At 45.2% G+C, this 12,141-nt stretch overlaps 1 protein-coding gene across 4 annotated transcripts in view; it reads left to right on the forward strand.

The window, feature by feature from the left end:
* CALN1 (calneuron 1) overlaps positions 1 to 12,141 on the forward strand; it is a 660,470-nt gene that overhangs the window by 407,634 nt on the left and 240,695 nt on the right. For all 4 annotated transcript variants that reach the window (XM_025379137.1, XM_025379134.1, XM_025379136.1 and 1 more), the window contains one exon: positions 2,733 to 2,845. In XM_025379137.1, the coding sequence (XP_025234922.1) occupies positions 2,733 to 2,845 (113 nt within the window). The remainder of the gene's footprint in view (positions 1 to 2,732; positions 2,846 to 12,141) is intronic.

Here is a 12,141-nt window from a genome sequence, read left to right on the forward strand (position 1 = left end):
TCTGCCTCCCGGGTTCAGCGATTCTCTTGCCTCAGCCTCCCAAATAGCTGGGATTACAGTCGCCTGCCACTAGGCCCAGCTAATTTTTGTATTTTTAGTAGAGACAGCGTTTCACCATGTTGGCCAGGCTGGTCTTGAACTCCTGACCTAATGATCTGCCCACCTCGGCCTCCCAAAGTGCTGGGATTACAGGCGTGAGCCACCTCACCCAGCCCCCCTCTATTTTTTTAGGTGAGTTGTTAGATCCAAAGGAAACAGCACTTTACAGGATCTTGATTGGTACTTCCTGTCTATACCTGGGACAAATATACCAGGAATGCATTATAGAGGTGATCTCTTGGTATTTCTGGCAGCGTCGACTAGTGTGCTTTTGGAAGTATTTGCTAATTTTGAAGGCAAGATGGTAACTCATTGTTGCTTGAATTCGCTTTCTTATGATTATCAGCAAGAGTGAAATTTTAGAAGTATCTTGTTGAATGATGAGGTAAATCGATTTCTTGTCCAGAGGCCACTGAGGGCCCCTCATCACTTGGTGGTTAAATCCTCCCTTTCCCATTGACTTGCCACGCCTCCCTAATCCTTTAGGAAGTTTGACCTCTGCTGGGATCTGTTCCTGGACAATCTGTTCTGAATTATTGGCATCTTGATGCTCACATCTGCTTGGCATGGTGAAATAGGTTTTGAATGAATATTCTTTGAAGGTGAATGCACTCTGAGAGGGCATTGATTTATGTGTGGGCATTCGGGCAAACTCTTGTGTGCAGACACCTGGCTGTCTGTGCTGGCTGCAGCCAAGATAGGGATGTGGTGAACTTTTGATGGAGTTGCCCTTTTGAGCAGTTCTAAGGGTGCAGAATGCTACACTGATGACTCCTGGAGGATCCAATAATGCCTTGCAGGTTCGCTTTTGTCTGTTGAGTTGGCTCAAGTCCACCTTCTGGTTACTGTCAGCTCTAGCATGAAAGATCCAACAGATGCTGAATTGAACAAAGAAAGAGCGAGCAAGAGACATCATTCATTCATTGTACAAGTACATACTGAAGGCCTGCTTTGGTGTTCCATATACAAAGATGTTTCAGACCAAGTCCTTGACCTTGCAGAACTCACAATCTTTCACTTGTGAGATAGGCATGCAAATCAGTGACTGGGATATAAGGTTTTCTTTTATTGTATTGTTTTCTTCTTATTATTTTTTGAGATGGAGTCTCGCTCTTGTTGCCCAGGCTGGAGTGCAGTGATGCGATCTTGGCTCACTGCAACCTCCGCCTCCCAGATTCAAGCGATTCTCCTGCCTCAGCCTCCCAAGTAGCTGGGATTACAGTTGTGGGCCACCACACCCAGCTAATTTTGCACTTTTAGTAGAGACAGGATTTCACCATGTTGGTCAGGCTGGTCTCGAACTCCTGACCTCAGGTGATCCACCCACCTCGGCCTTCCAAAGTGCTGGGATTACAGGCATGAGCCACCGCGCCTGGCCGGGTTACATGGTTTTAAATTCTACAGTAGGTACACATGGAGTTAGTAGGAGAGAGAGAAAAAAAGTTTGACCAGTTCTGCCTAATGAGATCAGGAATAAAACAAAAAGAGAACATGGCATTTCAGCTCTGTCTTAGAGAAAGAGATATTCACCAGATAGACAAGTGAGGGAAAGCATCTCGGACGGGGGGACCAGCATACACATGCACGCAGAGGTGTGAAGGAACTTGCATCTTATGCAAAGGTTGGGGACAAATGGATGCAAAAGAGATAGTGAGGCTTGAACGCTATGCTGAGGTGGTATCCCTATTTTCAATCAAAGGAGCTGTTCAGGCCAGGTGCAGTGGCTCATGCCTGTAATCTCAGCACTTTGGGAGGCCAAGGCAGGTGGATCACTTGAGGTCAGGAGTTAGAGGCCAGCCTGGGCAACATGGTGAAACCCCATCTTCTACTAAAAATACAATAATTAGTTGGGCTTAGTGGCTCGCTCCTGTAATCGCAGCTACTCAAGAGGCTGAGGCATGAGAATCGCTTGAACCTGGAAGGTGGAGGTTGCAGTGAGCCGAGATTGCACCACTGCACTCCAGCCTGGGCAACAGAGCAAGACACCATCTCAAAAAACAAAAAAAAAAGTTTGTTCGAATGTGGAAAGCATGATCAGATTTGGTTTGGGGGAATTAAACTGAGAACTGCATAGAAGAGGCTGTGAAGGTAAGAGTGTAAAAGCCATGCTGCTCATAACAGAATTGTAGCTACGAACATTAATTCTTGGAAGGATTTTCTCACCTTCGTTGTTGAAAAGAGAACTAGCCATTGAGTAATGAGGAAGATACAGCAGCCACAGATACTTAAGAGGTAGAATCAAGAAGGCTTGATGAGTAAATGTATATGTAGGTGACAAGGATGGTAGAAGAGATGGGGTGAAACTGCCACTTCCATCATGTCCAACTGGGCAATTCAGAGTAAAAGGAGAAGTAGGGGTGAGGTATAGCTGTGTTAAGTGGGAAGTGGTGGTTGGACATTTAGCTAGAAATACCGTCAAATGTTTAGGAATACGTGGATGTACTAATAATTGCCAGTTTTTTGTGGTACTTTCAGTCACTGAAGAACATTGAACAGTTTTAAGTAAGGTTACCAGCTCTTCTTCACTGACTGAGGTCACGCCAAGAAGAAAAGCATAGAGGTGTTTGTTGCCTCGGGGACAGTAGGTCAAGTTCAGCTTGTTTGCAACTCATATTTACATCTTCTCCTTGCAGGGGATGGCCAGGTGGATTTTGATGAATTCATGACCATCCTTGGCCCCAAACTGGTGTCTTCAGAAGGTCGCGATGGTTTTCTTGGAAACACGATAGACAGCATATTCTGGCAGGTGAGTAAGAATTTTTTTGTTTTCTTTTTCAGACTGAGTTTGACAGTAAACATGTCTGAGAGTAACTTTTGCCTCTGAATTCTTGAGCTGCTGTTTGGCACATGAAGATCTCTTCTGGGCTGAGCGACATATGTTCCCGAACAAAGAATCAAAACTATTACTTTTTTAGGGTTTGGAGGAGTGAAATATCTTCCCATTTTTTTCTCATAGGATTTTTTTTTTTTTCATTTGGGAAAAGTGAAGTTATTCTACTGCTCATTCACAAAAGTCTTTTTCCTGGGGACACTGCAAAGGGGCACACGGATATTATCTGAACCGGTTCTGTCTTTGACCCCAGTTCTGGGATATCTTTGCTGAGAGAACGGCATGGTTGCCTGGTACATTTGGATCCTATCAATATCCTTGTACTTAATGAGAGAGCATGGTTTTGTCTAAGAATGTGTATTCAGTGCTTCTCAGTTAGCTCCTATTTCTATCTTGTAAAATCTCTTAGGAAATTCCAAACATCTAACATTCTAATTATTAAAGTATAATGAAATCATTTTTATATTACTTCTCTACTCTTAAAATGTGACAATTATTTTATGATTATAAAATTTAGGGAGTGGGTTATCAATCATTATTTTAAAAAATTTGAATCAAGTAAGTTGTCTGTCAAATTAAATTAAATTACTGGTTAGACACGTAAAACGCCATTCAGACACAGCATGGTTTTTTGAAAATTTCTTGATACTGTTTTTTCCCTTCGCTGAGAGATTTCTCTAACCTAGCTAAGGGTTGCAGTTGACATGTCTTTCTAGTCTTTTTCAGGTACCCATATTGCATAGAACCAACAAGTATTTAGTAAGAACTTATGTATGCTATAATCTGTCAGTCTTTGTGGGTTTTACAAAAGGCATTTGAGACTCAGACCTAGCTATTTAAGAATTTGACTGGGGAAGCTGAATTTGGTGGGTCATGCCTGTAGTTCCAGCACTTTGGGAGGCTGAGGCAGGAGGATCGCTTGAGGCCAGGAGTTCAAGACCAGGCTGGGCAACATAGCAAGATCCTGCCTCTACAAGCAATTTTAAAAATTAACCATATGTGATGATGCATGCCTGTAGTCCCATCTAGTCTTGAGGCTGAGGCAGGAAGATGGCTTGAGCCCAGGAGTTCAAAGCTACAGTGAGCTATGATCACACCACTGCACTCTAGCCTGGGCAACAGAGCAAGACCCTATCTCAAACAAACAAAAATAATAATTTGGCTAGGGAAACACAATTAAGAAAGGGAAAACAAACAAGTGATTAATTAGTGTGATGGTCACTAGACTGTAACTCCTTGAAGCACAGGGCTTCAGAGTTGTAGCTCACTCAGTGCATGCTGTACACAGCAAGCCATCAATAACTATTTGTTTCAATAGATGAATGGAAGGGCAAGAAAGGAGGAAAGGTCTTGAAGGGTCAGAAAAGAATTTAGGGAATGTGACACTTGCTTTGAACCTTGAAATATGGGTGGAATTAAATGCAAAGAAAGAAAAGAGGGCATTCCAGGCCTGCTGTGATGAGAGTTTGAAAAGGGGTGGGCATGGGAAGTCATCGACCACGACTAAGATACCATTTGAAGGGCAAGACCTCAGGACCCACTGGCAGAATGGATTTAGGGCCTGAAGAAAGGGAAGAGGTGAGGCTGACTCCAAAGTTCCCAACTTGCTGTTATTGGCAGGGGTCAGATCATGGAGCAACAAAGAAGTCTTATAGGGTTGAATCCTCAATTGAACGTGCTGAGTGGAAGGTGAGGGTCAAGTGGCCAAGCAAAGGGAGGAAGTCTATGCACAGCTGAAATCAGTCTATGAACACCGGATTGAGATTCATGAGAGCTGGTAGGTAAAATTGTAGGCAAGGATGAGCTCACCGAGGGAAAGCGCATAAATGAGGATGAGCAGAGAGACGGGACATGGTCCGAGAGGACATCCAGGGTCAGGGGAGAGTGAGACAGGGGCTCTTGAAGTCCCCACTGCCGATAGGAAAACGCCATCTCCCTGAACTGATGTTAGGATCCAGAAGATCTCCAGGACCTGACTCACCATGCAAGAAGAATATTGCAGTGCTCATGGAACCTTCAGTTATGACTTGACACTTGCAAGGACAGACAGGTAGAGTCCGCCTGGTGGAAACAGGAAATGACCCAGAGTTCAGAAGATGAAGGAACATCGTTTCCCACCTGGCCATCGTTTGGCCCATGGAGGTTTACTCTGATGGGCCTTGGCGAGTTGCTTCTCCCCTGGGTCTTTCTCCTTCGTTCTCTCATTCTCCATCTGTTGTCCTGAATGCCTTTTTGTGTGTTTGTCTTTTGTGTATTTTAAAGACAGGGTCTCATCCCGTCACCCAGGCTGGAGTATAATGATGCAACCATAGCTCACTGTAGCCTTGAACTCCTGGGCTCAAGTGATCCTCCCACTTCAGCCTTCCAAGTGGCTGGAACCACAGGTGCAAGTCACCATACCCTGCTATTTTTTGTGTGTTTTTTGGTAGAGATGGCATCTTGCTATGTTGCCCAGGCTGGTCTCAAACTCATAGCCTCAAGCGATCCTCCTGCCTTGCCTCCTAAAATGCTGAGTTTACAGGAGTGAGCCATGGCACCTGAGCCCCTGAATGCTTTCTACTCTTTACCTCCATCCTTAGGGCCCACTCCAGCCTAGGAGAATGTTCTAAGGGCTTGTAAGCTCTAAGCATTCTTCTTTCTGGCCCTCATCTGGATGGGAAGGAGCTATGGCTACTTAATCTACACTTAAGCAGAGGCCTCTTGTCTTCCAGGTTCATCACAGTAGAGCATGTGCACTGCAAGCAAATATTTCTCTTACAATATATGGACTGCCTGTAGCTTAATTCAGACATGCTATAATGCTCACAAAGTCTCCGTGTTTTTATCTTACTCAAGATTTTCTTCCACACTAAGGGTGAAAAGACAGGTTGGAGAAAGGAGAGTAAAAGGGGAAAATTCCATCTTGAAATATTTAAATCAATGCTGGAAGGCACAGACTTAGTGGCTGTGGCTTTCCTCTCCTGCTGGTGCTCACCCAGCTCAGAATTTTACGACTAGCAAGCGAGAACAAAAACATCCATCAATTCTCAGTAATCAGCCTCCCCCTTTTCCCCCTGTGACTGCCTGCCCCTTCAGAGACAGCGTGAAAAGATGGTATTTAAAACGTCTACAGCATTGGCTTGTTTCTGGAAAAGAGTTCAGGTTCCCAGTGCTTGAGCGGTTTTTCAGGTTTAGAAGAAAGCTGAGTGTGTGCCTGTGTGTGTGCACATATATATACATGTGTGTGTTTCCTTCCTTGAAGTGATTGAAGATAATGTACAAGAAAAGAAGCAGAAAAGTTGCTTCCCCAACACGGTGAGACCCTGTCTCTACAAGCAAGTTGAAAAATTAGTTGGGCATGGTGGTATGCACCTGTAGTCCCAGCTACTCTGGAGCTGAGGCAGGAGGATCGCTTGAGGCCAGGAGTTTGAGGCTGCAGCGAGCTGTGGCTGTGCCACTGGACTCCATCCTGGGTGACAGAGTGAGACTCTGTCTCAAAAATAAATAAATAAATAAGAAAGGTAGCTTTTCACCTCCAGATATCCAGGCAGAAGATATTGATCTTAGACTCTAGCAAGGCTTCCCCTCCGTAACAAAGTCAGTTTCCCATGGAAACAGACATGAGACTACCTCTGGAAGGGTATATATCTGTGATCTATGGCTGCATAATACATTACACCAAAATCTAGGGACAGAAAATAACACTAAATATTTCCTATCTCACTTAGTTTCTGTGGGTTGGGAATTTGAAAAGCTGGCTAAACTGGGTGGTTCTAGCTCAGAGTCTCTAATTCAGTTGCAGCCAAGATGCTGGCTGGAGCTGTGACCAGTCGTGGGCTTGACTGGACTAGAAGATGTGCTTCCTGGTGGCTCACTCACCTGGCTGGCAAGGTAATGCTGGTGGTTGATAGGAGCTCTCAGGTCCCTACTACACGGACCTCACCACAGTGCTGCTTGAGTGTCCTCCTGACATGGCAGCCAGTTTCCCTCAAAGCCAGTGATCCAGGACAGTGCTAGGCAAGATCAATGATATCTTTGATGCCCTAGCTATGGAAGTTGAACACCATCATTTCTACAATATTGTCTTGGTTACACAGGTCATCCCTATTCAGTGTGGGAGAGAACAGCCTCCTGGTGAATGTCAGGAGTCAGGAGCTGTTGTGGATCACTGTGGAGGTCAGCTACCACAAAGGGTAAAGATTCTGTCATTGGACTTCAACTTCTGATCTGCCATTGCTGCCCCAAGCCTTCCATTTTCCCCAGGCTTTGGTTTCTTCCTATCTTAGAGGAAACCTATAACCAAGGCTATTCTCTGTATCACTGAGAAGCAATCCTATCAAGCACTAGGTGCCTTTTCCTAATGAAATCCTTTTTCCAGGTCGGACAGAGTGGCTTATGCCTGTAATCCCAGCACTTAGGGAGGCCGAGATGGGCGGATCACTTGAGGCCAGGAGTTTGAGACCAGCCTGGCCAACATGGTGAAACCTCATCTCTACTGAAAAAAATACAAAAGAAAAAAAAAATTAGCTGGATGTGGTGGCAAGCACCTGTAATCCCAGCTACTCAGGAGGCTGAAGCATGAGAATTGTCTGATCCTGGGAGGTGGAGGTTGCAGTGAGCTGAGATCGAGCAGTCACTCCAGCCTGGGTGACAGAGCAAGATCCTGTCTCAAAAATAAATACATACATACATAAATTAATTAATTAATTAAATTTTTTTCAGTGCTTTCCTTACTGGCGTTCTAGCCTATACTGCCAAGGGTAGAATAAAATCAAATGGGATTCAGCAAAAACAACTGTTTATTGGTTGGCACTAGTCACAAATTTATGAGCCCCTGGCTCTTTTCAGGAAATTGGTTATCAGTGAAGGGGGAATACAGTTGGCTACGAATGCAGCTTCCTTCCCAGGGAGGATGGTCTGAGAGTCATGCCCCAGGGTCTCTAGTCCTCCCGGGATACGCTCAGCCCTCTAGGTATGAGACTCTTGCCAGCCTGTTCAGAACCACTTTCCTGTGCATAATTTGTAAAGCTGTGATTGTGTCCTTAGTCTCTGTCCATCAAGCATCTGTGTGTTTGCTGTTACTGCAGTGATATATTTGCTGAGGAAAGGTGAAGCTGTGTTTGGAGTCAGCCTTAGGATATGGTATACGGGAATGGCAGAGAGGAGGGGAAGAAGGGACAGAGCGGGGCTGAGACTCGGGACTAGGGGGTGGCCTTCCTGCTCAATGCTGCAGGTTAATTGCAACTGCCGAGAAGTCAAGTGTGGTCCTCAGGGTCCCTGCTTTTCCACTATTTATTTACATCACACATCATGTGCCTACTTGTATCCAAGAATAAGAGGCTTATGATACAGTAGATGTCCCCAAGTGGCAGAGGAAAGAGCTCTGCTATTTTATCACCGTGTTTTCATGAATTCACCCCAGCAGCCTTTTTCATTTTCTCCTCCTTGACCTCAAGCCCCGTGCAACAGTGTTCTGCCGCGAGTTTGCAGACAGCAAGCTGTAGCGAGCATACATGAAAGGATCATGGGAGATTAAACAGGTCTGCCGGTCCCAGGGGCCAGCCAACACTTCCGTTACACTCTTTTCCCTCCGCAGAAACAGAGAAATGAGTCCTACATTTGGTGAGGAAAGCCGAGCTGTTTGCATGTCTTACTTTTGCCACCATGAGGTTCAAGAACACCTTGGCCAGAGTGATGCCGAAAACATCTCATGTAAAACTGGGTTCCTTTGCTCACATTTTTATCTTATTCACAATCAAACCTTATTCATGAAGACTTCACTAATTTAGAGTTTCTATTTTAAGAAATGAAACATTCATAGTTGGTGAGCCAGTAGATCTGCTCATTGGATGGTGCTGGTCGTGTTGGAATGAGTCCGGGGCTAAAGGTCGGGAGACAAGAAGCCCGTAATAGCTCCCTGGTCTTTCTGCATGCTCAGGACTTTTGGGCAATACTCCCGAGCACACACGAAGTCCAGCGAGCCATTCTGCAAGCTGGTCTTTAGAATAGCTTGCTTATCCCACAGCTGTGTGCAATGTGCAAGACATTGTAAATTACCCTAGCCTAATAGTGCATAGGGCACTCCCCTCGATTTGGTAGGGATCAAAGTCTGTTTGCCACGCTGACTTGCTTTGCCCCTCCCTGGTTATCAATCACGGGTCTGCTGCTGTCCAATCCTCACTCATCTGGTGGGAGAGTATGCAGCAGGTGTAGTAAAACGCCTGCATCTGCTCCCCAGAAACCTTTTCCGGAAAGGCTTTACCTTTTCTCTCTCTATTCCAGTTCTTGCTGTGGTCACAAGTCTCCTGTGGCTTTCCATTTCTGCTTTGGTCCTGGACTTTTTTTTTTTTTTTTTTTTTTTTTTTTAAATTTTTGAGACAGAGTCTCCCTCTATTGCCCAGGCTGGAGTGCAGTGGCACCATCTCAGCCCACTGCAGCCTCCACCTCCCAGGTTCAAGTGATTCTCATGCTTCGGCCTCCCAAGTAGCTGAGACTACAGGTACGTACCACCATACCCAGCTATTTTTTTTTTTTTCGTAATTTTAGTAAACATGGGGTTTTGCCACTTTGGCCAGGCTGGTCTCAAGCTCCTGGCCTCAAGTGATCCACTCATCTTGGCCTCCCAAAGTGTTGGGATTACAGGCATGAGCCACCGTGCCCAGCCTGGTCCAAGAATCTTGATCTCTGTCTCAGGTTCTGATCCAAAACCTAGTTCTTCCCAGCCCAGGGCCCAGGCCTTTGTCTGGGACATTTTATAAGCTGGTCCCAGGGTGATGGCAGAGATGGGCAGGTGGTTTGGTTTAAAAATTATTGACTTTAGGCCAGGCACAGTGGCTCATGCCTATAATCCTAGCCCTTTAGGAGGCCAAGGCAGGAGTTTGAGAGCAGCCTAGGCAATGAGCAACACGCCTTCTGTACAAAAAATTTAAAAATTAGCCAGGCGTGGTGGTACACACCTGTAGTTTCAGCTACTCGGGAGGCTGAGGCAGGAGGAATGCCTGAGGCCAGGGCGTTGAGGCTGCTGTGAGCTATAATCATGCCACTGCACTCCTGCCTGGTCAACAAAGGAAGATTCTGTCTCAAAAAATAATAATAAAATAAATAAAATTCTTGACCCATGGACAGTTGAGAGCGTTTGCATTTCATGGTTGTGACATGTGAAGGAAATGTTACATACAAAAAGCTAAAAGCTACAATACAATGTGACTCCAAATCTGTTATGCGTAAAAAGACTGGAAGGAAATATATCCAACCACTGACAGTGACTTTTTTTGTGTTTGTTTGAGACGGAGCCTCACTCTGTTGCCCAGGCTGGAGTGCAGGGGTACAATCTCAGCTCACTGCAACCTCCACCTCCCGGGTTCAAGCAATTCTCCTGCCTCAACCTCCCAAGTAGCTGGGATTAAAGGCACCCACCACCATGCCCAGCTGATTTTTGTGTTTTTATTAGAGATGGGGTTTCACCTTGTTGGCCACGCTGGTCTGGAACTCCTGACCTCAGGTGATCTGCCCACCTCAGCCTCCCAAAGCGCTGGGATTACAGGCATGAGCTACCATGCCCGGCCTCTCTTCCATTCTTAATGATCTCATGGAACCTTAATAGTTTTCAGCAGTGCTGCCCATATCAAGGCCTGCTAGACTGACAGCAAGCCTTCAGTCCCCACAGGGATCTTACCAACTGTGGAAAAATGGAATATGGAAAACATTCATGCCAACAGTGGTTCTCAAAGTGTGGTTCCTGGACCAGCAACATTAGTAATACCTGGACCTTGTTAGAAATGGGAATTCCGTCCTGGCAAGTGGCTCACACCTATAATCCCAGCACTTTAGGAGGCCGAGGTGGGAAGCTCTCTTGAGCACAGGGATTCAAGACCAGTATGGGCGACATAGTGAAACTCCATCTCTACAAATAATACTAAAAAAATTAGCCTGGCGTGGTGGCACATGCCTGTAGTTCCAGTTATTCTGGAGGCTGAGGCGAGGAAATTGCCAGAATCCAGGCAGTTGAGGCTGCAGTGAGCCATGATTGCACCACTTCACTCCAGCCTGGGCAACAGAGTAAGATCCTGTCTCAAAAAAAAAAAAAAAAAGGTGGAAACTCCTGGGCCCCACCTATTGAATTCAGTATTCAATACTGACCTGTTGAATCAGAAACTCCAGGCCTGTGGCCCAGCAGTCTGTTTCTATAAACCCTCCGGGTGATGTCCACGCTCACTTGAGTTTGAGAGCCACTTAGTTACAGCATTTTAATGAGCCTGACATTTAGGACAGGGCAGTGAGTTAGGTTTACTGATCTGGTTCTGACCCTGGCTTCCTTCTAGGTTTGGTAATTTGGGTGTTTCTTTTACTTATCCTTATTCATAAGTGTAACTGATCTTCAGTCTATTTAACACGATCATTTTAAACTGTTTTGAAAAGGTAGAGAAATTACCTATCAATGTGTAGCTAATTTCTAAGTAAGAAATAACTTTCTAAGCATTGGAAGCAATGCAAGAATCAAATAATACTACTAACTTATACTATTAAATTATAAGAATATTTAAAAAGATAACAAAGGCTGGACGCAGTGTCTCACGCCTGTAATCCCAGCACTTTGGGAGGCTGAGGCGGAGGATCGCTTCAGCCCAGGAGTTTGAGACCAGCCTGGGTCACAAAGCAAGACCCTGACTCTACAAACAAATACAAAAATTAGCCAGACATGGTGCTGCATGCCTGTAGTCCCAGCTACTGGGGAGGCTGAGGTGGGAGCATCAATTTAGCCTGGGAGGATGAGGCTACAGGGAGCCACGATCATGCCACTGCACTCCAGACTAGACAACAGAGTGAGACCCTCAAAAAGCAAACAAACAAAAAAGCTAACAAACTGGCATAAATATGGCAGTTTATAGAATAAAGCACATGTACAAAACATTTCTAAAGCGATGTGAAACCTCTTGACAGTAAGTGGGATAAAGAGAAATAGACAACTGATAGACATTTGAAATAAACATTAAAACAGCTTGACCTCACCAGAAATCTTAGAAGTGTTAATTAAAATAGGGATTGGTTAACAGTTGTCTTCTCAGAATGTAAACTAAATCATGTAATCCTCAAAAGTTGTCAAGAGCAAGATAAAATAGGCAAACTCAGTTGGGTGCAGTGGCTCACACCTGTGATCCCAGCACTTTGGGAGTCTGAGGTGGGCGGATCACCTGAGGTCAGGAGTTTGAGACCAGCCTGGCCAACATGGTGAA

Source organism: Theropithecus gelada, chromosome 3 (genome assembly GCF_003255815.1).
Source record: "Theropithecus gelada isolate Dixy chromosome 3, Tgel_1.0, whole genome shotgun sequence".
In the NCBI taxonomy this organism is placed as follows: domain Eukaryota; kingdom Metazoa; phylum Chordata; class Mammalia; order Primates; family Cercopithecidae; genus Theropithecus; species Theropithecus gelada.